This window comes from Pelophylax lessonae, assembly GCF_965119305.1.
Source record: "Pelophylax lessonae genome assembly, chromosome: 12".
NCBI classification, from domain to species: domain Eukaryota; kingdom Metazoa; phylum Chordata; class Amphibia; order Anura; family Ranidae; genus Pelophylax; species Pelophylax lessonae.
Window position 1 is genome coordinate 109,257,504 of NC_138779.1, and position 27,062 is coordinate 109,284,565.

The 27,062-nt window shown below is 43.2% G+C and overlaps 1 protein-coding gene across 2 annotated transcripts in view; it reads left to right on the forward strand.

Annotated features, from left to right (window-relative positions):
* The window catches only part of CACNG7 (calcium voltage-gated channel auxiliary subunit gamma 7), a 228,721-nt gene that overhangs the window by 155,692 nt on the left and 45,967 nt on the right, over positions 1 to 27,062 (forward strand). For both annotated transcript variants that reach the window (XM_082273697.1, XM_082273698.1), the window contains exon 3: positions 23,487 to 23,573. In XM_082273697.1, the coding sequence (XP_082129823.1) occupies positions 23,487 to 23,573 (87 nt within the window). The remainder of the gene's footprint in view (positions 1 to 23,486; positions 23,574 to 27,062) is intronic.

Below are 27,062 nucleotides of genomic sequence, written 5' to 3' on the forward strand. Positions count from 1 at the left end.
AAAGCAGCTAACACAGTACACAAAAACACTGGCTAGGTACACAGTTAAGCCTTTGATTGCCCCTGATGTTAACTCCTTCTCAGCCCGTGTCATCAGTACAGTGACAGTGCATGTTTTTAGCATTGATCACTGTATTAGTGTCCCTGGTTCCTGCAAATTGTCAAAAGTATCAGTTAGTATCTGATTGTCCACTGCAATATCACAGTCCCATATAAGTCACTGATCGTCGCCATTACTAGTATAAAAAAAATTCTATAAATGTATACCATAGTTTGTAGACGCTATAACGTTCACGTAAACCAATCACTGTATGCTTTTTGGGATTTTTTTTTTTTGTTTTCCAAAAACATGTAGCAGAAAACATATTGGTTTAAATTGATGAAGAAATTAGATTTTTAACATTTTTATTAAATATGTGTTATAGCAGAAAGTAAAAAATTTTGCTTTTCAAAACTGTCGGCCTTTTTTGTTATAGCACAACAAATAAAAAATGCAGTGGTGATCAAATACCACCTAAAGAAAGCTCTATTTCTGGGAGAAGAAATTACACACGTTTTATTTGGGTACAGTGTCACATGACTATTCAATTGTTAGTTAAAATAACGCAGTGCAGTATCACAAAAAAAAGCCTGGTAATGAAGGGGGTAAATCTTTCAGAGGTCATTAAATTAAATGCCAGTGCAAGCATAATAGTACCGAATACTGATGTGTTGGAAAGGACATTTAGAAAAGATTAGTAAAGGTATATAGACGACAGACATACAACGTTGAAATGAAAAGCCAGCAGGAAATTGTTTTGTTGGCCAGGGAGAGTGAACCACTAGAGGTAAAAGCAACTGAGACTTGCCTATGATTAGAAAGGGTTGCGATCCTTAAAGAGAATGACACTTTGGCAAGTAATAAACTATTTAATGTGATAACATGGGGGTCTTGTCTATGACATTTCAAATAGGTTTACTGCACTTGAAGTGATGCATCAATTTCATGTGACACCTTTTAGCTTAAGTGGATTATTTTGCTTGTATGGAAGAACAGCGGCACCATCAGTAAGCACTGCAATAGACTACAAAATAATGTAATATCTTTTTAGATGTGACAGGCTGCACGACTGCCAGAATTTCTTATTCAGTAGGCTTCTAGTATAAAAGATTAAAAATTATTTGTGGCAAGAATGAAAAATCTGCAAGATGTATCAGATAGAAGAAAGGATGGCCATGGTCCAGCACCCTGATCTTTGTAAGGGGGAGGAAAAAGCATGGAGAGAGTTTTTAAAGTAAAGTAGTTATTTACCTACTAAGTGAATGCAATAAAAGTCACACTATCTTCACATTAATTACATTACTTAAAGTTTTACTCACTTATTGATCGCTACACACTAAACTCTAAAATTAAAGAGTCATTTTGGGGAAAGCTTACATTTTTTTTTTTTAATCTGAAGAATTAACCTGCAATGCTTAAACTGGACCTTGCCCTAAAATTCAAGGTGCACTCATGCAGCAGCCCCCAGTCGCAGCAATAAAACAAAAAAAACACATTCAAAGACGAGCATAAAATGAAATCTTACAGACACATTTTGTTCCTGATATCACTGGGAAAGTTCAGGATACCAATTCTATGAAGTTGACAGCATTCTTAAAATCCTGCAAGACAATTCAGTGACATTACCTTTGTCTAGAATATTTAGAATTTTTATATTTATTTATTTATTCTTATTTTATTGCTGTAATCCAGAATTTTAAAAACAGGGGTTTGTGGCATACCACTTAAGCAGAGCTTGGAAGGTCAACTATCAGTTGTCACAATGATAAAACATTGTCACATTTGGTATTAGGGGGAGGAATAGTGCACCATCATTGGTATCATAGGGAGGAATAATGCCCAATTATTGGCATCGGTAGGAGAAACGCGGCCCCATTAACTGTATCGGTTGGCAGAATTGTGTCTCATATTAATGGGAGGAATAGTGGCCAAAGGGCCAGATAAGGGCAAGCAAAGGGCCACATCCAGCCCCCGGGCCACAGTGTGGAGACCACTGCACTATATAAGGTTTGTTCTGTATAAATTTCAGGTATGAACATTTTTGGATCACTGAAAGAATGCAGCCTTGCAGATCACTACATAATTACAATGTTTGCTGCAAAGGACAACTGCTCCCCCGTACAGGGGTTTTGAACTGTGGACTTTTAAAGAGAAGCTAAATTTGCAAAGTCACGAATCCCCCCCCCCCCCAACCTAGGGTGACCAGACATCCCCAGACTGAGGACACTGTTCCGAGACCAACTTTTGTCCCCGGATTGCAGGCCCAGGCCGCGGTCACTTCTTTTCTCCCACTGAAGTGCCGATCCAGCCCGATCCCCCTGAGCGGCGCACAGTGATTGCACACACACGGCTGTGCTGGCCGCTCTGCTGAATGGAAGGAAGGAGCAGGGAGGGGGGGGGCTCAGGGAGGAGCTTCAGGGGCCACACCACGACCGACCATTGGCTGCAGCCTGCGGAGAGACTACACGTGACCAGCGGAGAGTCAGAACCACATTGTTGAGGTACAGAGAGAGCCCCAGGGGGTCCAGAGAGAGAAAGAAATAGATCTACTATACATAGAGAGGGAAATACAGAATATATATAGAGAGAGATACAGTATATAGAGAGAGGGAGATACAGTATAGAGAGAAGGAGATACAGTATATATAGAGAGGGAAATACAGTATATATATATATATAGAGAGAGATACAGTATATAGAGAGAGGGAGATACAGTATATATAGAGAGGGAAATACAGTATATATATATATATAGAGAGAGATACAGTATATAGAGAGAGGGAGATACAGTATATAGAAAGAGGGAAATACAGTATATAGAGAGAGGGAGATACAGCATATAGAAAGAGGGAGATACAGTATAGAGAGAGGGAAATACAGTATATAGAGAGGGAGATATAGTATATAGTAGGGTGACCAGACGTCCCCAGTTTCCGCGGACAGTCCCTGGACTGAGGACAATGTCCCTGGACCAAGTCTGTCCCCGGTTTTGTCCCCGGATTGCAGGCCTGTGCCACGATCACTGCTTTTCTCTCCCTGCAGTGCCGATCCAGCCCAGTTCTCCCCGAGCGGCGCACAGTGATTGGCCACTCTGCTTAATGAAAGGAAGGAGCAGGGAAGGGGGGGCTCGGGGAGGAGCTTCAGGGGCCACACCACGACCGACCATTGGCTGCAGCCTGCAGAGAGACTACACGTGACCAGCGGAGAGTCAGAACCACATTGTTGAGGTACAGAGAGAGCCCCAGGGGGTCCAGACAGAGAGAAAGAGATAGATCTACTATACATAGAGAGGGAGACACAGTAAATAGAGAGAGGGAGATACAGTATGTAGCACTGCCCCCATGAGGGCTGCTGGATAATACACTTTCGGTTCCCCCTGGGTTACCATTAGCAACTCTGGTATTCACAATTTAACACTTTACTTCTTGGCTCAGTCAATGATCAGTCCAGGGGTTTGTAGTTGTTTTTGGTGTTTTATTTTAAATAGGGATGGGATAAGGGAATAGTGGGATTCTACAGATCAACTATTCACAAGATGTGAGGACTCCTGTCTGATGATGCAGCCAGGCTGCTAATTTCACCCTGCCACTAGGTGAATTTGGGTTAAGTTCTCTATCCAGAAGACTTGATGAACGAATTCTCTTCAGGATACTCTCCTAGTATCCCCTTTCACGTGACACACTGACACCCGTCCTCTGACTATCCTACTCTAAGGTGGCCCCCCTCAGGTCAGGCCTCTTGACACGATCCCCTGTACTCACGATACTGTTTTTCCTTCCAGGACTCTGCTCACCGGCCAAAGACCCTGCAGCACATGTGCTCCTGGCTTTTATACAGTATTCCACAATGCACAGAGACAGCCCATCTCTGCCAATCACAGGGACTGTATTAAAGCCTGTGCACCCAATGGTTAGGTTCCCTCCCAATGTCCAACTTGCCTCCCTATTGGACCAGTGTGAAACACTATCTAGACCCAATGAATCAAACACTGAGCAGACCTAACTCACAGATCCTGCTCTCTGGTAGGCAGAAAGCAATATAGATTTGCCTGCTGCTCCTCTGATAGGCAGACAGAGCCAAAAACGATATTCTCTCACTAGCACCTACCTAGGAGTGTGCTACAAGTATATAGAGGGAGATACAGTATACTAAGAGAGAGAGATACAGTATATAGAGGGAGGGAAATACAGTATATGGAGAGGGAGATACAGAATATAGAGAAGGAAATACAGTATATAGAGAGAGGGAGATACAGTATAGAGAGGGAGATACAGTATATAGAGAGAGGGACATACAGTACATATAGAGAGGGATACAGTATATAGAGAGAGGGAGATACAGTATATAGAGAAACAGAGATACAGTATATAGAGAGAGGGAGATACAGTATATAGAGAAACAGAGATACAGTATATATAGAGAGGGAAATACAGTATATATAGAGAGGGATATAGTATATAGAAAGAGGGATATACAGTATATAAAGAGAGGGAGATACAGTATAGAGAGAGAGGGAGCTACAGTGTATAGAGTGGGAGTGCATTCTTTTAATGGAAAATTGCGCGGTCGTGCGACACTGTACCAAAATAAAATGTATGTTTTTTCTTTTCCCCACAAATAGAGCTTTCTTTTGGTGGTATTTGATCACCTCTGCGATTTTTATATTTTGCGCTATAAATAAAAAAAGAGCGACAATTCTGAAAAAAACACCCCAAAAAACAATATTTTTCACATTCTGCTATATAAGATCCCCCCCCCCCCTAAAAAAAAATTAAAAATCAAAAATTTTCATCCTTTTAGGCCAATTTGTATTCTGCTACATATTTTTGGAAAAAAAATCGCAATAGGCGTATTTTGATTGGTTTGCACAAAAGTTATCGTGTCTACAAACTAGGGGAAAGATTTATGTCATTTTCATTTTTTTTATTTATTTTTACTAGTAATGACAGCGATCTGCGATTTTTAGCGGGACTGCGACATTGCGGCTGACAGATCGGACCCCTAACTGACAATTTTGATACTTTTAGGGGGATCGGTGACATTACTACAGTAATCAGTGCTAAAATATGCACTGTTACTGTAATAATGACACTGACAGGGAAGGAGTTAACCTAGGGGTTATCAAAGCCGAGGGAAGTGTTTTCTAACTGAGCCTTGTTGAGTGTTTTCTAACTGTATGGGGGAGGGACTTGTGAAGTGATCATAGAGACTTCTGATCCTATATAGAAGGATCACAGGCGCTCTGAGATCATTTCAGAGAGAAGAAAGGTCAGCGGACCGTCCTTCTCTCTCAGCGGGGAGTGATCGCGGGAGTTGCTCGCCCCCCAGCACCACACATGTGACCGACTTAGGGCTACATTGTTTCGCACAGCCGAGCCAGCCTGCCACAGTAAATCTACAGCGGGCGGTTGGCAAGTGGTTAACATTTGGTAGTCATATCCCCAAAAATTCTAAGAAGTATCATTTTTTTTAACTCATGAGCGAAATTTGAGAAATAACGTATATATCATACAATCATTCCATAAATACATACAACATACACTGCGTATGTAGTTTGAGGAAAATATACTTATAAAATAGTTTACCCTTTGGCAATAAAAAAATATTTCCTCTGATTTCATTTAAAAAATCTGGTCACCCTACTATATACAGAAATGAGGTACATACAAGGCAGGGGGAAAGTGGAGGAGCAAGGAGCAAGGCAGCAGGGCACTAGGTTCAGGGCAGAAACAAGAGCAAGGTCAAGAATAAATAGGAGCAGAGTTAGGCGGCGGCAGCATGGCAACCAGAGTGCAAATCAGGAGCAGCCAAAACACTGAGGCGCTGTGTGCTAGTGGAAGAAGCATTATACAGTATGTCCTGCTTGCCAGCTGATAATCATTTAGAACTGATAACTCAGACCTGATGGCCTCTAGGAGACACTTGCTGGTAGACACTAGAACTGGAGCAATCAGCCCAGAGCACCACAGTGCCACCAGCAGGCAAACCAGGGCCAACACTGTATATATTGCAATTGCAGTTGCACTAATTTTCCCGAGAACTGTGTAAAAAGCTCTGCTGATTTCTATATATATATTTGTATTTTAATTGTATCTGATTGGACATTCTTTACAAAGTGAAGCTTTACCACATCGACCTTTACTGAGAAAAAAACGGAAAATTTATATCAATACTTACCGTAATTTTCCTTTCCTGATAGAACTCCATGGCAGCACACGTATGGGTAGGCTCCGCCTCCTCTCCTACCCTATAGGACCCCACTCCCATAAATTTTTGCTCCAAGCCAGGAGCCGTGTTCCATATATAGACTACTCCAGCAGATGGGAGGGAACTCCTGCTGCCATGGAGTTCTATCAGGAAAGGAAAATTACGGTAAGTATTGATATAAATTTTCCGTTTTCCTGACAGACTCCATGGCAGCACACGTATGGGAAATAACTAGCCATACACACCCGGGTGGGCAACTGCTGGTCAAACAGAAATAGGTTTAATTTGCACTGTCAACAGACAAAATCTTTAAACCAAAATCAACTGAGGATAAAGAAGCAGGTTCAACACAATAGTGTGACATGAAAGTGTTAATTGAGGACCATGAGGCCGCTCTGCAAATGACATCTGGTGCAACATGAAGGGAAGCCGCCCAAGACGTAGAAATCCCTCTGGTGGAATGAGCCGTCACCACTTCCGGAGGAGCCAGTCCCTTGGCTCTATATGCCCACTGGATGGTCTGAACTATCCAGCTAGAAATTGTTCTGGAAGAAGCCCTCTTGCCTCTGTTCTTTCCATAAAAGAGAACAAATAGATAGTCTGACTTGCGAAAGGAAGCTGTGAACTTCAAGTATGTTTGAAGGACTTCGCCCACATCCAACGGATGGGTACTCTGGTCATCTTGAGACTTGAATGTAGGTAAAACAATCTCTTGGTTGACATGAAAAACTGAATTTACCTTCGGATTGGACCCTAGCATAGGGACCAGGACAACCCGATCAGGAAAAAATGTCAGAAAAGGTTCTTTGCAACCTAGGTCACTAATTTCAGAGACACGTTTAGCCGATGTGATGGCTACTAAAAAGGCCGTCTTCATAGACAGATTCTTAAGGAAGAAGGAATCTCCATGTTCCAAAACTGTTGTTGAGAGAAACTCAAGGACTAGTGGAAGGTCCCATTTGGGGAACCTGGGTTTCCTGGGAGGTCTCATTCTTGACGCACCTCTGAAAAACTGCCGGACCAGAGGATGTTTTGCCCATGAGGTCCCCGTGAAGGCAGAGATTGCTGAGATCTGTACTCTGAGAGAGCCAACAGCCAGAGATAGGTCTAAGCCTGTCTGGAGGAACCCCAGAATGTGATGGATCTTAGGATTAGTGATGAAATCGGACTCATTAGACATGTAATCCTCAAACTTAGACCAGATCCTCTCGTAGACTTTGTTGGTGCCCGGTCTCCTGGCACTCATCATTGTGGACATTGCCGCACTTGGACAGCCAAGAGCTTTTAGTCTTTCCCTCTCAAGGACCATGCCATGAGATGTAACTGCGCTGGGCATGGATGCAGCACTGGACCCTGAGATAGAAGGTCCGACCTGAATGGCAGGGGAACAGGATCCCGAAAGCTCAGTTGGAGCAGCAGAGGAAACCAGGGCCTCCTTGGCCAAAACGGAAGAATTGCTATGATTTCTACCCTCTCTCTCCTGAGTCTCTGCAGGAACTTGAATATCACTGGGACCGGGGGAAAAGCATATGCTTTGTGGAACTTCCAGTGGTCCGTCAGAGCATCTACCCCGTAGGCTTGGGGGTAACGCCATCTCGAGTAGAATTTCGTCAGTTTGGCATTGTTTGGAGAGGCAAACAGGTCTACTTCCGGAAGAATCCCCAGAGAGATGACCCACTTGAAGGTTTCTGGATGAAGAGACCATTCGTTGTTGTCTAGATTGGTTCTTGACAGAAAATCTGCCTGAACGTTCTGGACTCCTGGAAGATAAGCAGCTGATAGATTGGCAAGATTCCGTTGGGCCCATGCCATGATCGGTTTCACTTCTTCCAGAAGGGAGGAACTGCGGGTGCCCCCTTGCCTCTTGATATATGCGACTGCCGTCGTATTGTCTAGCCGTAGAAGGACCGAGGACCCTTTCACCAAGTGACGGAAAGCCATGATGGCACGAAAAGCTGCCCGAAGCTCCAGGACATTTGAGACCAACCCGAGGGTGGGAAAGTCCCACCTGCCCTGGGCCACCTCTGACAGGCAGTGCGCACCCCAGCCCGTCTGGCTGGCATCCGATGTCACAACGATCCAAGGAACGGGAACGATCGAATGACAATTCAGGAGATTTTCCCGTTGTAGCCACCAAGACAGACTCGCCCTCATAGAGGATGTTATCCGTACAGGAGTGTCTGGATTCCCAGAGCTCCATTGGCGGAGGAAACCGATTTGAAAGGGCCTCATCCTCCACTGTGCCCACTTGACCATGGGGGCCGTGGAGACCATGGTCCCTATTATTTTCAGACACTGTGATGCCCGAAGATAAGGAGTTGACATTGCCGGTTGTATTCTGCTGCGGATCACCGGAATCTTCTCCACTGGAAGAGAGATGGTGCCTCTGGAGGTGTTGAAGAGTGCCCCCAGGAAGATCAAGGATTTTGACGGATCCAGATGGCTTTTCTCCAGATTCAAGAGCCACCCGAATTCTTGAAGGGTGGAGATTACCTGAGATCTGTGTTGCAGAATCTGTGCTTGGTCTTGAGAAAGAAGAAGCAGATCGTCTAAGTAGTGAAACAGTCGGATCCCTTTCGATCTGATCAGAGCTACAATAGCCAGTAAGACCTTTGAAAAGACTCGAGGTGAGGTGGTAAGCCCGAAAGGGAGACAGGTAAACTGGAGATGCACTTGACCCACGGCAAAGCGAAGAAACTTTTGTAGTTCTGCTGCCACTGGGACATGGAAATAGGCATCTTTTAGATCTATGGAGATCATCCAATCTTCTGGTTGCACCACTTGGCGGATAGTGAAGAGTGTCTCCATCCTGAACCTCTCTTTCTTTATGAAAGAGTTCAGATGAGTCAGGTCTATGACCGGTCTCCAAGAACCGTTTTTCTTTAGCACCATGAATAGAGGTGAATAAAGGCCTTGAAACCTTTCTTCGGCCGGAACTGGGATGACAGCACCTTGAGAGATCAGGGAATCTACGTATGACAGAAGAATTGACTTCTTTTCTTCCACGCGAGGTAGAGCCGTAGGGATGAACCGCAGAATTGGAGTTTCTTCGAAAGACCAAACGTGACCATGAGACACAGTCTTGACGGTCCACTGGTCCGTAATCAAGGCTGCCCAAACGTGCGCAAACTGACGTAGACGAGCGCCTACTCGCAACGCTTGAGCAGGCCTGATATCAAAAAGACTTTGTGGTCTCCCGACCACTAGAAGGTGTTCCCTTGTTGAACTTCTGACCTGTAGGTTGAGATCTTTTCCAATTCTTTCTGAACTCACGTCCAGGCCTTTAAGATCGAGCTTCTCTGGATCGATCCGAACTTGGTTTGTGCTGAAATCTTCTGCGGTCAAACAAACGGCGATCCTGAGGGAGGAAACCTGATTTACCACCAGTGGCACGGGTAATGGCACTGTCCAGCTTGTTGCCAAAAAGGGACGCACCCTCAAACGGAATCCTGCACCAGGCTTGTTTGGAAGCAGGATCGGCCAGCCAGGGACGTAACCATAAAGCACGTTTGGCCGTGACAGAAGAGAGCATGACCCGCGCCACCAGGCGAATGATATCAATGGAAGCCTCTCCCAAAAAGGCCGTTGCTAACCTTAGTTCATACACAGCCGAGCTTCTGGCTGCTTCTTCTGAGACACCTTTCAGTGTGGTCTCCACGTTATCTACCCAAGCCTCCATAGCTTTGGATGTGGCTGCAAGGGCTAGGGCTGGCTTGCAGGTCATACCAGCTAACAGATAGATCTTTTTGAGATCCGTATCAATTCGTCTATCCAGACCATCTTTAAATGAGACGGAATCTTCCAAAGGTAGGGTAACGTGTTTGACTAGCCTCATCAAGGCTGCGTCTATTGTAGGTGCAGAATCAAGATGCTTCACCTTGTCGGTCTTAAAAGGATATAACCTGGAAAATTTGGACGATAAGGAATTCTTTCTTTCAACTCCATGCCATTCGTCTGTAATGATTTCCCCCAGCTCATTCAGAAAAGGGAAATGATCCCGTTCTTTCTTGAGATGTTTAAAGTATTTCTTCTGTTTGCTGGGGAGTCTGCTGGCTCTTCCCATTTTAACGCCTCTTTTACCGCTCTTACTAGCGGAGAGATCATGGCAAAATCAAAACCTGAACTTTGGTCTTCTAGGTCATCCTCACTTTCAGAGGAATCCGAGAAGCGACTCGGCTGGGAAGTGCCTGGCTCTACGTCTTCCCTCTGAGGGAGAACTGGAGTATCGGTTGTATGCCCAGACAGCCGGTTGGAATCCCAATCCCTTAAGGATTCTTGCACGATCCGCCTGACCAGGGTTTCCACTGGTGGATCTGGGACTTGTTTTTCCTTGATTGCCCGAGAATAGCAGGCATCACACAAGGATCTATCCTCAGGGACTACAGCCCTACAACCCCAGCAAGATTTGTGTGCGGGGCGGTCAGCATGTCGGGAAGACCGGCTTGGACATTCATCATGGCGCCTAGACCTAGACCTGGATCTATGGTGCCTGGATTTGGATGATGCATGGTGATGGCCTGAAGGTGATCTATCCTTTGATCCCGATGCAGGACGTTGGTCAGACCTAAAAGGGCTGAAAATAAAGGAAAGAAAAGCTCAGGCTACAGTAAGCCAGCTGGCAGACAAGCGAGAGTTAAAAGCTAAAGCTCACCTGTTGCGCAGGGACTGGCCACCGGGGGGCGGTGAGGCATCCATTGCAAATCACAGCGAGATAACCTGCAATAGGAAGGATGTAAGAACTCAATCTTACCTTCCCATAGCCGCCTTTCCCCTCCCCCATTCAAGCAGGACTGACCCAGCACAGGACTTACCAAACACAGGCAGAGACACAGCGTGGGGAGGCCGCCGCAAAAGCCCACAGACATCCCAAGAATGACAGCTCCATCAGCTGTTTAAATTTCCCGGGAGCCGTAAAGCCACGCCCCCCCGACGCCACCGCGTCATGGAGGACCGGAAGTGGCGTGCGCACATGCGCAGACCACTTAGGAACCAAGCCTCGCAATGAACACCCAACTGGGAATCAGGAGGCAGGGGGAGGAGCCGAGAGCGACGGCCTGGAACGCAGGAGCGCTCCAGCCGCCATACTAACCAGGAAGCAAAACGATATAAAGTATAAAGTAAGCAATACATTACCACCAATACCGACAGAAGGACCTGGAACGCTCCTCAACCGGAGACTAGCGTGTGCGTCAGGGCATAAGGGCCTCCCGCTAGTAGCAAGGACGTCTGGCCAAGCGATGCAGCCCACCTCTCATTCAGGATTTATGGCATCTTCCGGCATCATTTCAAATTGCCCGGGTCCACCCAGTAGTACTGAGATTGCTGGACTAAGGTAGAAAGGCATCATCCAGGAAAGCCACACGCCACCAGGTATGTAAGAAAACGCATCCTATAAGGTAAGACTTCTCTTGCGGAAGGAGGACAAAAAAGGAACACGGCTCCTGGCTTGGAGCAAAAATTTATGGGAGTGGGGTCCTATAGGGTAGGAGAGGAGGCGGAGCCTACCCATACGTGTGCTGCCATGGAGTCTGTCAGGAAAAGAGTACAACTCAAAACCCTATACATTTACCACACACTAAATAATATACACTGATTTGTTTTTGCGAAGAAATGTAGCATAATACATTTTGGCCTCTCCCATCCCTGTTCCACAGTAAATATAAAACCAAAACCCCTGGACTGTTTATTGAGTAACGAGCAACTGGGAGTAAGGTTGGATGAGTGAACTGTCCCTAAGTGACTGTCTGCAGGTAATCAGAGGAGGCCCAAGAAGTCAACACACAGCAAGCCCGTGGGGGACAGTGCTACATATACATTTGTCCACGTAACGATGCAAAAATTGTATACCTAAACTTCAGCTTTATGTCATGGAGGCTTTACAAAACTTTCAATAACATTTTGGCATTTCAGTGGTGTTCCTTTATTTGTCTTTTTCCATCTAACTATCAAAGTATATATGAATATTAACAAACATTGTTGTGTTAACCAGCAATTTTGTATATGGCATTTGTGTGCTCACCTCGGATCACCTGGTAGGTAACCTGTGCAATAATAAAGAATGCAGAATCAGCTTTGTTTTCCTATTTAGTCTTTGGAAATGCTTTCATCCCTTGTTTTTTTCTCTGTGGAGTTCATAAAATGTCTGCTACAGATTTTCTCATTTTTATGCACCTAATAATAGCATGCTTTGTCATCATTGTTGATGTGTAAAGTAAATTGCAAGGTTAGCAAAGTGATTTTATAGACTTGCTTGAGTAATTATACATTTACATCAATTTTAATTGGAATGCAGAACATTTACCAAGAGGAGAGAATACCACAATCAAAAGTCTGAATTTTAAGCTGTAAATCAATATAAATGATACACATTAGCACAGTATATTGGCATATCTTGCCACAAAACATTTTAATAATGGTGGACTAAAATAAATGTGTTTATTCTCTTTGTTTGATTTCCACAAATAACGATGCCTGCTCTACAAAGTATTAGTAAGAACTCATCTTGAATATGCTGTTCACTAAAAGGATGTCACTGAACTGGGGAGAGTGCAGAGGAGGATAACTTAATTATTAACGGACCCCCCGATATGAGGAAAGAACTTAATGTAAACAACCATAAGAAGAGGCAATCAAGGGGGGATATTATCAGCTGGCTTTTATACATACTTACAGTAAATGGTCCATACAGTCAACTAAGTGCTAATCTTAGAAGGTATTATTTCACCAAAAGAGTAGCTGACACTTGGAAAAGACTTGAAGCAGATAATTAGCTAACAGTAAGTGGATTAAAAAATGCTTGGGACAGGGTGAAAACCAGGAGGACTTCTCTGATGATTGATGAGCAGATGTCCAGTATACTGAAGGATTTACATGCAAAATTTTTGAAAATCTGGGAACTGTAGATAAATTAATCCTTCCCATCCCTGCCCCCGACTAGTTATGAGAAAACAACAAGAGAAGGGCGCACCGACCTTGTGCATTACCACTTAAAAGTTTATTAAAATCAAAGAAGGGTAGTGTACAATATACTCACAAACGTAGCATATGAACAAGCATATAGGAAATGGGCACCGCTCGCTTCCAGGACACTTCTCTACTGCTAAATAGCGTGATGGCGTCCTCAAAACCTGATGTGGCTTGCGCGTTTTGAGTGGCGATTTTGGCTCTGAGGAAGAGGGTCCTCCCTCGAAACGCGTAAGCCACATCAGGTTTTGAGGACGCCATCAAGCTATCCAGCAGTAGAGAAGTGTCCTGGAAGCGAGCGGTGCCCATTTCCTATATGTTTGTTCATATGCTACGTTTGTGAGTATATTGTACGCTACCCTTCTTTGATTTTAATAAACATTTAAGTGGTAATGCACAAGGTCGGTGCGCCCTTCTCTTGTTGTTTTCTTGTAGTGCCTTTTGGATACCCTTGGTCCTGAGGGGGGCAGCGAGACCACTTCATTTGTGTCATAAAACCGCCTAGAAGATTCACCTTCCCGCTTACCACTTGAGCGCAGGAGAGATATTGTTGTTTTTTGGAAATCCCGACTAGTTATGGTCGGCTTTAAACCTTGTTTTCCAGGTCCCGCGTCCGTGATACTCGCCTTCTCCCGGGGCCCCTCTTCTCTTCTGTTTTCTTTCTCCTCTTTTTTTCTCTCCTTTCTCTGTTTCCTCCCTCTTCCCTTCCTTCCTGATATGCAGATTGCTGTACTCCAGGGTACAGAGTAATATAGTCCATGATATATGCCTGATTTTAAACCTGGTCCTCAATGGTCCTGGTAACGGTTTATTGTTATGCTACTTATTACACTTTCACACACTGTTTCTTTACATCCCTGTTTGATGTCCCCCCTGCATGGACAAAAGATGGCTTGTTATGCCTTTTGAAATTTCAATAAAAATATTGAAAAAATGCTTGGGACAAAAAGGTGATTTATATATATATATATATATATATATATATATATATATATACATAGTTACAAGGGTAGCCACAGCACTCTGTGCTTGAAGTAAATGCCCAGGTGCTCCCCCACGAAGAAATCCATATAAACCCAAAACTGGTTTAGAGGCACTCATGGGTCTTGCAGAGGAGGAAGGTCAAAAACAGCAGTGCTTTTATTGCCAACCTTTCGATGAAGCTCAGTCCATCTTTCTCCAGATAAGATTCTTGAGAAAAATGGATGAGCTTTATCGAAACCTTGACAATAAAAACACTGCTGCTTTTGATCCTCCTCTGCAAGACCATTGAGTACCTCTAAGCCAGTTTTGCATATATTTTCCTTCCAGGGATAAGCAGGATTCAAGGTGTATCACAACTGCAGCTACACAGGATCCTATGGCTGGCACAGGGGAATCAATGTGAAGACGTATGAAAGCCATCAATGGCCTCAGCTAGACCTGCCATCTTGGAACCACATGACACTGACAGTATGGGGATGAAGGGCTGGTAATGCCTTTTTAGAGTAAAAACACTCCTTTATCAAAACTGCCTGCAAAGGTTTGTCTGTCAATTGGGATTCTCTCAGTGTCATGATCTTCCAAGGTGGCGGGTCTAGCTGCGGCCATTGACGGTTTTCATCTGTCTTCACATGAATTTCCCTGTGCTGGCCATAGGATCTTGTGTTGTTGCTGCTGTAATACCTTGAATCCTGCTTATCCCTGGAAGCTTCTGATGTAAGTGTGCTTTGTTCTGCATTTTAATAAACTACTCTGAATTTTTCATTGGGATCACGCTTCTGTTTTTTCTGTTTTCTGGGCTGTTTTGGATCCACCTTGGATCTTAGAAGAAGCTGCAGTCCTTCTGAAGGTTCAGGCCTATTAGAAACCATTCCCTATGATGCGCGCCATCATCTAATCTGATCCTTTGAACTTGACTGATTGGAATTTGGCAAGCTGGGACTTGCTGTGCCCTGTTTTCAGTTTGTGTTTTTTTCTTTATTTGGAATACAGAATTTAGAAAATATAAAAATATATAATGTCGCTATATTTGTGTCATTTGTGACATCTTTTGTGACATTTTTTTACTTTTGTCATTCACAACATTTTTGTGTCATTTATCTGAATTTGTGACAGCGTTTGTTGACCTGCTTTATTAGAATAAATACAAATATATAATTAAGCTCTATTTGTTTTGATTGGTGGGTTTTAATGACAATTCTTCACTTTTGTCATTTGCAAAAATTTTTGTGTGTCATTTATGTGCATTTGTGACAGCTTTTGTTGACCTGCTTTACTGTAATTATTTTGGGAATCACAGTAGGGTTTCCCTTATATAATTGTAGCACCCTACAAAGTAGGTGCTATTTATAAGTATAGTGGGCCTTGTCTGCATAACAGCAGGGCCATGTTTTCAGTCAGGTCGTCATGGTTTCATGGTGTGGCTGTTGAGACTGTGCTCTATGGGAGGGCTCTCATTGGGCAGTGAAGGAATCCTGGTCAATGGCACACTCAGGCTTGTATCTACCCCAGAAAGGCAGATTCTGCCACACAGCATTCTGGGAGTGGGTATAAGTTTGATGGGAGCACATGACGCAGCGTATTTGGCGGGAAGCAGAGTCCCAGGAGGGAGAGTGCATCTGTCTCTCCTACTGTCAGAGGAATCGGGTGTCCTGGGTGGCTTGCCTAGTGAGAGGGAACAGAAAGCTGAGCTGAGCTGCAGAGAGGATCCGGTGCGGAGAACCAGCGGAGCTGAGAGGGGTCCAGTTTCAGGAAAGCATTCCCAGTTCGTGAGTACTGCAAAACTGCCCCTGGGGGTCTGCCTAGAGAGAGGTGACCACTCCGGTGAAGGTCATAGGGATACAGGAGCTAGCTAGCCGTTGCAGGAGCAAGTGTAAAGGGGGTGCCAGTGTTGACCCTGAAGAGCAAAGAGGGTGCCAGTGTGTGGAACCCGAAGTGTAGAGGGGGTGCCTAGTGAGAGGACCCTGAAGTACAAAGGGGGCGCCAGCGGTTGGGCCTTGAAGTGTTAAAGTGTACAGCGTGCAGTGTGCAGTGTACAGTGTTGAGAGTTGCAGCAGCAGTAACAGTTTACAGAAGCTACCTCAGTCAGGAAGGACTGGAGGGAGCAGGTGTTTGGGACTTTTGAGCTAACCAGAGCGTCAGGAGTCAGTTCTCAGTACAGTCAGGGACTTTTGAGCTAACCAGAGTGTCAGAAGTCAAGTTCAAGTACAGTACAGCAAGTCAGTGTTTTTTAAGCACCAGCAAGCGTTGGTCGGCATCCAGCCGGCGTCAAGACGAAGTGCTGAAAGGCATTTTTCTTCAAAGTGCCCCATTTGTACCTAGTTGAGCCAGAGCAGTATCCCACTCATTCCCTTCTCCCATCCCCAATATAAAATAATCAAAACAAACCAAAGATGCCATACTCCCTGCAGTAACTACCATTTGTGGTAGAGATTTCCACAGTCTTGTAGCCCTTACTGTAAAGAACCCCCTGCGTAGTCTGAGGTTAAATCGCTTCTCCTCTAATCGAATTGTATGTCCTCATGTCTTCATACATACTTTGAGACTTGATTCTTTTTCTCTATGTTGATATCATTATTGAGATATTTATAAATTGCTATCATGTTCCCTCTCAGGCATCTCTTCTCCAGGGAGAATAAATCAAGCGCTTGTAAGCGCTATTCATAATGTAGGTCCTCCAATCCCCTAATCATTAGGGATGATCGAACGGTTCGGGTCGACCATCAGTTCCGCCCGAACATTGGGTGTTCGAGGTTCGGCCGAATTTAGAACTTTTTGCCCAAAAAGTTCGGAATTCGGCAACCAGAACCGCCCAAAATGCAATGCTTCAGGAAATGGGCTTTAAAAGCCCGTGATTGGACCAGAACCATTAGAAAAAGCCAATTGAGGGGGCAGGAGAATGCTAGGAATGTGATTGGAGTGACTAGGGGGTCCCTAGACCAATCATTAGTGAATACGCCCCCCAGTATATAAGATCGCCCCCGCCAAATTCCTAGCATTCTTATACTGGACATGGAAGAGAGTGGAAGCAGTTCTGTTAATTTTACTTTAAAAGTGTCATTTAGCTATTTTTAGTGTGAGGAAAGGGATATCTAGTGTAGTTAGAGTGCTCCTTTACACTTAAGTTAGCTTAAAAAAATTAGTTTCTGTAGGGAAAGTATGAAGTGCCAGGGTGACCGTGATGTAGTGTAGGGGAAACTGACTGCCATGGCAGGCTGACCAAACCCTTCCATACCAGGGTAAACCGTAATGTAGTGTAGGGGAAACTGACTGCCATGGCAGGCTGACCAAACCCTTCCATACCAGGGTGACCGTAATGTAGTGTAGGGGAAACTGACTGCCATGGCAGGCTGACCAAACCCTTCCATACCAGGGTAAACCGTAATGTAGTGTAGGGGAAACTGACTGCCATGGCAGGCTGACCAAACCCTTCCATACCAGGGTGACCGTAATGTAGTGTAGGGGAAACTGACTGCCATGGCAGGCTGACCAAACCCTTCCATACCAGGGTGACCGTAATGTAGTGTAGGGTGAACTGACAGTGACTGCCATGGCAGGCTGACCAAACCCTTCCATGTCAGGGTGACCGCAATAGAGAAATGATCATTTCTCTGAATTGCTTCGGAACACCATTATGGCTTCTCACCAGCAAGCATTTTTTATGCTGCAGGGGCTGCCACTGTCAGTGCTTTTTTGAGGACATGTTTAATGTCAGACATGACATCTGAACATGTGTATAGGGGGTATATATACACATATATGTCTGAATATATACCCCTAGACATATATAGGTGTGATAGTAGCAGAAATAAATGCTTGCGCTAATGAAATCATTTACAGTAATATATTTCTGCTACTATCACACCTATATATGTCTAGGGGTATATATTCAGACATATATGTGTATATATACCCCCTATACACATGTTCAGATGTTTTCCCTGCCTCAAAAGAACCCAAAAAAATGCCAAAAAAACGCTAGCGTCAAAAAAAAATGCCCAGGTGTGTTTTTGCTGCCATTTTTTGGGGGGTTTTGGAGGCAGGCAAAACATCAGAACTTGTGCACAGTACCACTATACACAAGTTCAGATGTTTTTCCTGACTGAAAAGAACCCCAAAAAATGCCTTCTATTAAACCGGGAGAGAAGCTAACTAACTGTCCTGAAAGAAAGTGTTCTAATACAAACAATCTTTTTTTTTCTGGTTCTGGACATGCTACAGAGCTGAAACTTCACATGCACACCTTTTAGACCCCCCAGATACAAAATCAAAAAATCTCTTTTTTTTTTTTTTTTTTTTTTTTAATTTTTTCAATAATTGGCTTTTTTATCAAAAATGACAATTTTTAAGAACTTTTTTTGTGTGATTTTGTGTCTGGGGGGTCTAAAAGGTGTACCTGTGAAGTTTCAGCTCTGTAGCATGTCCAGAACCAGAAAAAAAGATCATATAGGTGTTAAAGTTAAAGGAGGCTCCCGACCCACATCCCGGTTCTACTGAAAAATTATCTTTTTTTTTTCCATGGTTCTGGACATGCTACAGAGCTGAAACTTCACATGCACACCTTTTAGACCCCCCAGATACTAAATCCTCTCTTTTTTTTTTTTTTTCAATAATTGTCTTTTTTATCAAAAATGACAATTTTTAAGAACTTTTTTTTGTGTGATTAATAGTTAATGGGGCATGACCCAGAACCCAGTGCACTTTTTAGGGGCGTTTATTGGGTTTTAGGGCTTAAAAATTGTGTTTTTTGATTACCGAAGTTCGGGTCCCATTGATTTCAATGGGGTTCTGAAATCCGGGCCGAACTTTCGGGAAGTTCGGATGTTCTGGCCGAACCGAACTTTTCAAAAGTTCGATCATCCCTACTAATCATATTTAGTTTCCCTTCTCTGGACTCTTTCCAGCTCCAACACATCCCTTCTGAGGATGGTCGACCAGAACTGGACAGAATATTCCAGATGCGGTCGGACCAGAGTTTTATACAGTGCCAGGATTATAGTTTTATCTCTAGAAAACATCCCCTTCCTTATGCATGCTAATAATCTGCCGGCTTTGGCAGCTGCAGCTTGACATTGCATGATATTGTTAAGTCTATCTTCTACTAAGACTCCCAGATCTTTCTCCATTTTTGATTCCCCCGGAGGTTCCCCCCTAAATTGTATTGTGCTTTTATGTTTTTTGTCCACAAATGCAAAACCTTACACTTCTCCACATTAAATCTCATTTGCCATGTAGTTGCCCATTCTGCGATTTTTTTCAGGTCACTCTGTAGAATTCCTGCCTCACTATGTGAAGTTATTGCCCTGCTCAATTTTGTGTCATCTGCAAAAACTGATATTGAGCTACTGATCCAATCGTCAATGCTATTTATGAATAAATTGAACAAGATTGGTCCCAGGACTGAGCCTTGGGGGAGCCCACTTTCCACCCCAGTCCAGTCTGAGTATACATTATTTATTGCCACCCTTTGGACACGCCCCTTTAACCAGTTCTGTATCCAAGAGCAGACCTTGCGGCCGATGCCTGCAGACCTTATTTTATATATTAAGTGTTTGTGGGGGACTGTCTCAAATGCCTCAGCAAAGATCAGGTACACCACATCCACAGGTCTCCCCCTATCTAGCTCACAGCTCACCTCCTCGTAGAATGTTAATAGATTGGTTTGACAAGAACGCCCTTTTGTAAACCCATGCTGATTACTGCTGATGATATTGTTGTCTTTAATAAACTCTTGGATATAGTCCCTTATCATCCCCTCCAGAAGTTTACATACTATCGATGTCAGGCTGACTGGCCTATAATTTTCTGGGACATGCCTCTGCCCTTTTTTAAATATAGGTATCACGTTAGCTTTCCTCCAATCACCTGGTACATTTCCTGTCATAATACTGTCAGCAAAGATCAGGAACAGTGGTCTAGATATAACTTTACTGAGTTCTTTGAGTACTCTCAGATGTACGCCATCCGGGCCTGGCGATTTACTAATCTTAATTTTATCCAGCCTTTTCCTGATTTCACCCTCTGTTAACCATAGCGGCAAGTCCAGTGCAGTACTGCTACCCATTCAGTCATGGTCAGTGTACCCCTCCTTTTCCCATGTAAAAACTGAGGAGAAGAAAGCATTTTGCACAGTTGCCTTCTCTGTGTCCTCTGTAACCATCCTCCCCTCATCGTTCATTATGTGTGCAACATGCTCTGTCTGCGTTCTTTGGCTGTTAATGTATATAAAGAATTTCTTAGGGTTCTTTTTGCTATCCTCTGCTATTAGTCTCTCAAAGTTAATTTGGTTAAAATGGTGATAGAAATGTATCCTCATGGGCTGCCTTGTAACAATGTTGGACATAATTATCTATTTGTCCTAATACAGGGCTAATTCCAAATTGGAAATTCTGTCGCTGGTGGCAACCGATCAGCATCAGGATTGTTAGCTGGCCTCTTACCTGTTTTAATGGAGTAATTTATGGAGTCATTTGCTTGTTAACCAGACCAATACGATGTCACTCCCTTGCTAGCCAAGGAGATTCATCAGCAATCTGGGCCAGCAAGGGGGTTATTCTTTAGTAGTAAGTAGAAAGCTCACTGCTGTGGCTTCTCTGCTGCTACTTTGACCCAGAGGCATAATATAGTTATGATTTAAAGAGCTGATAATCCATTCATTTACTATGTGAAATCATGTTATGTTCATGGAATGAGAATTCTGTCTTACTTGGTATCACTGAACTGAAACACACTGAACAGCTGATCAAGTTCTATTTACTCTGTTAACCCTTGTGCATACATTGCTAGAGGAATTACTTGTATAATATATCTCAGTGTAATTGTAATGTGTTCAAGAATCTGCTGATCAGCATTCATTATTAATATGTCATCCCATAGTTATTACGAAAGAAGAATGTGGGAAGTGAAGTAGCATTTTTGTTTCTCCCCTAGTTTGATGTTGAAATTCAGATGTAATGTCAATTATAATAAAAAATATTAAATAAAAAAAATGGCACCAGCTTAATTGGTTAGATATAAATGACTCTTTATTGGAATGCAAAACTTAGAAAGGACAATCTTGATTAAATACATTCACCCATCTTGGACTTCTCCAAGATGTCAGTGGGGGTTCAATCTAACTAATAAATCTAATCAACATGCCTACATCGTTAATATGTACTTATGCTTAAAGTGGAAGTAAACCCTCCTATCGTTTTCAGCCAAGGAATCCGCCATCTTGGCCTCTGTTTAATCTACAACTGCCATGATGCTGCACATGTGATCAGTTATGACACCAGCCATTGGATCGTTTGACAGTTTGATTGAGAGCACAACCAATGGGAGTGGTACATTTCCGGGATGTGCTGAAAATGTAACTGTTTTTTGAAACTGATAAATGGATTGGTTTACTTCTGGTTTAGGTTACTCCTTCCCATTGAGTCCTCATACATGCACAATTATATAATTGTAAGTGTGCATGGGTCCCCCCTCCAACTGCGACAAAAGCATTAGGTCCCATCCATGCACAGTAATGTAAATACACTGAATGCCATGCATGCATAGTGTATTGTCAGTCCTGAGCTCCATAGAGCTGAGATCAATATGGTTGCAAGATCCTAGACATATGCATTAATGGTGGTACAATCTGGTTAGTACTGCAGATATGTGTGAACCCGTTGCTAAATTTCTGATATCACAATATGGCAGCAGATTACTACACATACTCAGTAGCCGATGAACTCTGAGGTTTCTACAGCTCTTGGGCTAGATTCCACAGCCATATGCCAGCCCAGGATACAACCATTCTCAGATTTGTGAAGATTTAGGTAGGAACAAATTAATCTCAAGCTACAAAGAGAAGAGGATTAATGTAACTTGCAGGAAAATAGTGGAGGAGAGTCAACAAGCACAATTCCACAAGGACCCTTCATCCAGAACTTCTAGATGTTAGTCTGGCAAACTAATTTTGCTATGATTACAAAAAAGTGCAACACAGCATTGCAACAAAAGAAGTCATCAAGTTAATGTCCTGTGTGTTTTTTAAGCAAGCAAGGAGAAGCAGCACAAAGAATCAATCAGTTGTGCTCCAATCCAAGGAGTATGCTGATAGAAGGAGACATCAAAATGACAGCTAGATGATTTCATGGGTTTGCTGCTCCTTCTTTGCTGTCCAGTCAAAGACTAGAGGAGAGATAAAACATGTGAGTGTTAACTACAGTAAGTAAAAGTCAGGTCTCTGTCCCAGCCAGACAGGACTGTGTGGTGTGCCTGTGGAAATCTCATAACTGGATAGACAAAATAGACCTTCAAATATTTTGGCAGGTAAAACAGCTATTTTATGGCATTTTTCAACTGCAAGTACCGGCTCGGCTCCACTCGGTACTGCTTGGACCAGCTCGGCTCAGTTTGCTTTTCCACTGCGTGGTATGAGTTGGCACCTTTCAGCACTGTATAGGCTCTACTAGGCTCGGTTTGCTTTTTCACTGTTGTAGTACTTAGTAGTAAGTGGGTGGGATTACAACGATTCTCTGACCAATCAGTGGCTGGTAGTGACAAACAATCAATGCTAAAAACAATAAAATAAACCGTTGGTGCAAAACACCTGTCCCCTGCGCTCTGAGTGGTGCAATCCTCTATCCAGCTTGGCTATAAACTTGCAGATGTCGAAAACTATAGACACGGTAACTCTGGAATACTTCAGCCTTGAAGCCCCTTTACAAGACCAGGGAGGTCTGGAAACTCTAAAACAACAGACAAACACAAGGGCGCACAGGCCTAGTGCATTATCCTTTGAGCAGATTTATTAAAAGAAATAGATTAAAAATAATCACAAACGAGTTCTTGATAAAAACACGTCAAACAAAGTATAAAATCATCAGCAGCGTGGTCAGGAACCGATCGTCCCCCGAGGCTGTATTGGCTTACGCATTTCGAGGCCGTACCATGTAGTGGAAAAGCGTCGCTGTACCAAACCGTACCGAACCTTTCTAACCCGTACCATGCGGTACCATGCAGTGGAAAAGCGCCATTATATTCATTGTTACTGTGCATTTCGCTGTTTGCCTGGAGTTGAGTTTTAAGGCATGATTCACCTTGGTTCAAATCGGTTGTCAAAGGGACTGCAAAAGTCTTCCACAACCTTTGTTGACCAACAGCAGCCAATCATATTCTTCCCTTTATTTTCCCTTACAGTAAGTAGGAATATAATTAGCTTCTATGGGACATAAAAATGTCTAAAACAGTTATATTCCTTTAGGCATTTTGGAATTATTTTGTTAGACATCTAATTAAAGCGAATTTCATTATTTTCTTTGCAGGTAAAGACAAGGGTCGGTGTGTTGCGTCTGAATTTTTCCATGGACCAGATACTGATGCTGTGACAGAAAATACGGCAAACATACTGAGTAAGTGCACAGATAATAAAAATGGATATTCTTCTTAGCAAGCAGGTGGAGGGTTATTCATGTAGATTTACAAAGTCTTGTATCTCACAGTTGGATGAGAAATGCTGTTATTAGACACCCCATTCAGTATAAAAAGGAGTACGTCTCTCAATGACCCCTAGTGTAACATAGCCCTTCTTCACTAATAAATATATAATGTATAGCACAAAGCAGAGATAATTCTATGGTGCCGCATGCAGAACAATTTAAACATATATTACTTTATAATTAAATAAAGACAAAAAAAACGATGCTGTACTTGCAATGGTATGATGGGCCGTGGCCCTTTATTAACTATATGTAATAACTACATTTCTTTAGTTCAGCCCAGAAGCTCGAACTAACCATACACATTAACGTAACAAGAACTGTGGTCCAGTCAAAAAACTCGAACCACCCATTGTATGACACCATACAAGAAACACACACCCATTCACAACACTAGGAACATAGGGAGGGCGGGAGGGACGAACTTCTTGGTCCTCTCCTGTTGACTGATTTTTAACCGTTACTTCACTCCCTTATATAGGGAATAACTCTCACCTCAAGGATTGAGATTATTAAAAATCCTCCAATCATTACAGTATATATATATATATATATATATATTTTTTTTTTTTTAATTACCAATAACATTTCAGCTTTAACTGACCAATCCTGACATTTGTAATTTAACCAATAGCAATATTTATATTCTATATAACCAAAATTTTTTATTTTTTTTTTTTGTCTTGCCACGGCCCCATACATGCATGGCAGGTACTATGACCCACCATGCATAGTTGCATAGTTACATAGTAGGTGAGGTTGAATAAAGACAATAGTCCATCCAGTTCAACCTGTGTAGGTGTGTGTGACTGTAATCATCTAGCATACCCCTGAATGTTCTGATCCTTGAGATGTACGTCTAGTAGTCTTTTGAAAGCCACCATACTACCTGCAGAAGCCACCTCTTGTGGTAGAGAATTCCACAATCTTGTAGCCCTAACAGTAAAGAACCCCCCACGTTGCCTGAGGTTAAAACGCTTCTCCTCTAATCGCATTGTATGCCCCCGAGTCCTCATGCAATCCCTTCGACTGAACAGCTTTTTTTCTAAGCCTAGATCCCCATTGAGATATTTAAAAATTTCTATCATGTCCCCCCTCAGGCGTCTCTTCTCCAGGGAGAATAAATCAAGCGATTGCAGACGCTCCTCATAATCAAGGTCCTCCAATCCCCTAATTAGTTTAGTTGCCCTTCTCTGGACCCTCTCCAGCTCCAACACATCCCTTCTGAGGACTGGTGACCAGAACTGGACAGAATACTCCAGATGCGGTCGGACCAGAGTTTTATAAAGTGGAAGGATTATAGTCTTATCTCTGGAATACATCCCTTTTTTTATGCATGCTAATATTCTGCTAGCCTTGGCAGCTGCCGCTTGACATTGCATGCTGCTGCCTAGTCTATCATCAACCAAGACTCCCAGATCCTTCTCCATTTTTGATTCTCCCAAGGGTTCCCCTCCTAACGTGTATTGTGCTTTTATGTTTCTAGTCCCCAAGTGCAAAACCTTACATTTCTCCACGTTAAACCTCATTTGCCATGTCGTTGCCCACTCCGTTATTTTGTCCAGGTCATTCTGTAGGATATCTGCTTCATGCTGTGCTGCTATTGCCCTGCCTAATTTTGTGTCATCTGCAAAAACTGATATTGAACTACTGATCCCGTCCTCAATGCTGTTTATGAATAAATTGAACAAGGAAGGTTGGTCCTAGGACTGAGCCTTGGGGGACCCCGCTTACTACCTCAGACCAGTCTCAGTATGCGCTGTTTATTACCACCCTTTGGACACGCCCTTTAAGCCAGTTCCGTATCCAAGAGCAAACCCTGCTGTCGATACCTGCAGACCTTATTTTATAAATTTAGCGCTTATGGGGAACTGTATCAAACGCCTTAGCAAAATCTAGGTACACCACATCCACTGGTCTGCCCCTATCTAACTCACAGCTCACCTCATCGTAGAATGCTAAAAGATTGGTTTGACAAGAACGCCCATTTGTAAACCCGTGCTGGTTACTACTGATGATGCTGTTGTCCTTAGCAAACTCTACGATATAGTCCCTTATCATCCCCTCCAGAAGCTTACATACTACTGATGTCAGACTGACAGGCCTATAATTTCCCTGTATATGCCTCTGACCCTTTTTGAATATCGGAATCACGTTTGCTTTCCTCCACTCCCCTGGTACATCTCCTGTCCTAATACTGTCCGCAAAGATCAGGAACAGTGGTCTGGATATAACCTTACTGAGTTCCTTGAGTACTCTCGGGTGTACGCCATCCGGGCCTGGTGATTTGTTTGTGTTAAGTTTATCCAGCCTTTCCCTCTGTTAGCCATAGTGGCAAGTCCTGTGTATTACTACTAACCATACAGTGTACCCCTCCATTTCCTGAGTAAAGACTGACGAGAAAAAAGCATTCAGCACGGTTGCTTTTTCAGTGTTCTCTGTAACCATCCTCCCATCACCGTTAATTATGTGTGCAATATGCTCTGCCCTAGTTTTTTTGCTGTTGATATACTTAAAGAATTTCTTTGGGATTTTTTTACTATCCTTCGCTATTTGCCTCTCAAAGTCTATTTTAGCCATCTTGATTTCGTGTTTACACTTCCTATTTGCCTCCTTGTATTGGTCGAAAGCCAATACTGTGCCCTCTGATTTATATTTCCTGAAGGCCAATTTTTTTTCCCTAATAAGTTTTTTAACGCTACGGTTTAGCCAGCCAGGTTTGGCTTTGTCTCTTCTAAATTTATTTCCCATAGGAATGCACTGCAATATGCCTTTGCTTAATATGTTCCTAAAGCATTCCCATTTTTCCTCTGTGGTCAGGGATCCCAGGGTTCAGTCCCAGTTTACCCTTTCCATCAATGAGTACAATTTTGGAAAGTCTGCCCTTCTGAAGTTAAGGGTTCTTATATTCCCCACTTGCCTTGCTATATTGTTATTCACGCTAAATGTGATCATCCTGTGATCGCTAGAGCCTACCTCCGAGATTAGGTCTGGGTCATTGGTGATCAATAGATCCAGGATTGCATTTTCTCTAGTAGGAGAATCCACCAACTGTGACATGTAATTGGCAAAAAATTTGGGGGAGCATACCCATGTATTTCCAAAGCTGCTGCAGCTATGAACCAAAAAACATGTATATTAAAAAAGAATAGCGCGCAAATGCAAAGGGAATTACTACCAAATCTGAAGAGAGTCCATAAATAAAAATGGGGGTTTGGTCCCACCATATGGCCATATCGTGCTCAAGCCCACTACTGCGTCAAAGTACCCCATTATCAGTGGGTCCTACACTATCCATGAAAAAGAGATGAATCCAGCCTTTCTAACCCATGGAGATAATACTCCTTGCTGGGAAAAATGTGCAAATGCACTACAGGGGACTCCTCCTATATCCACTTGATG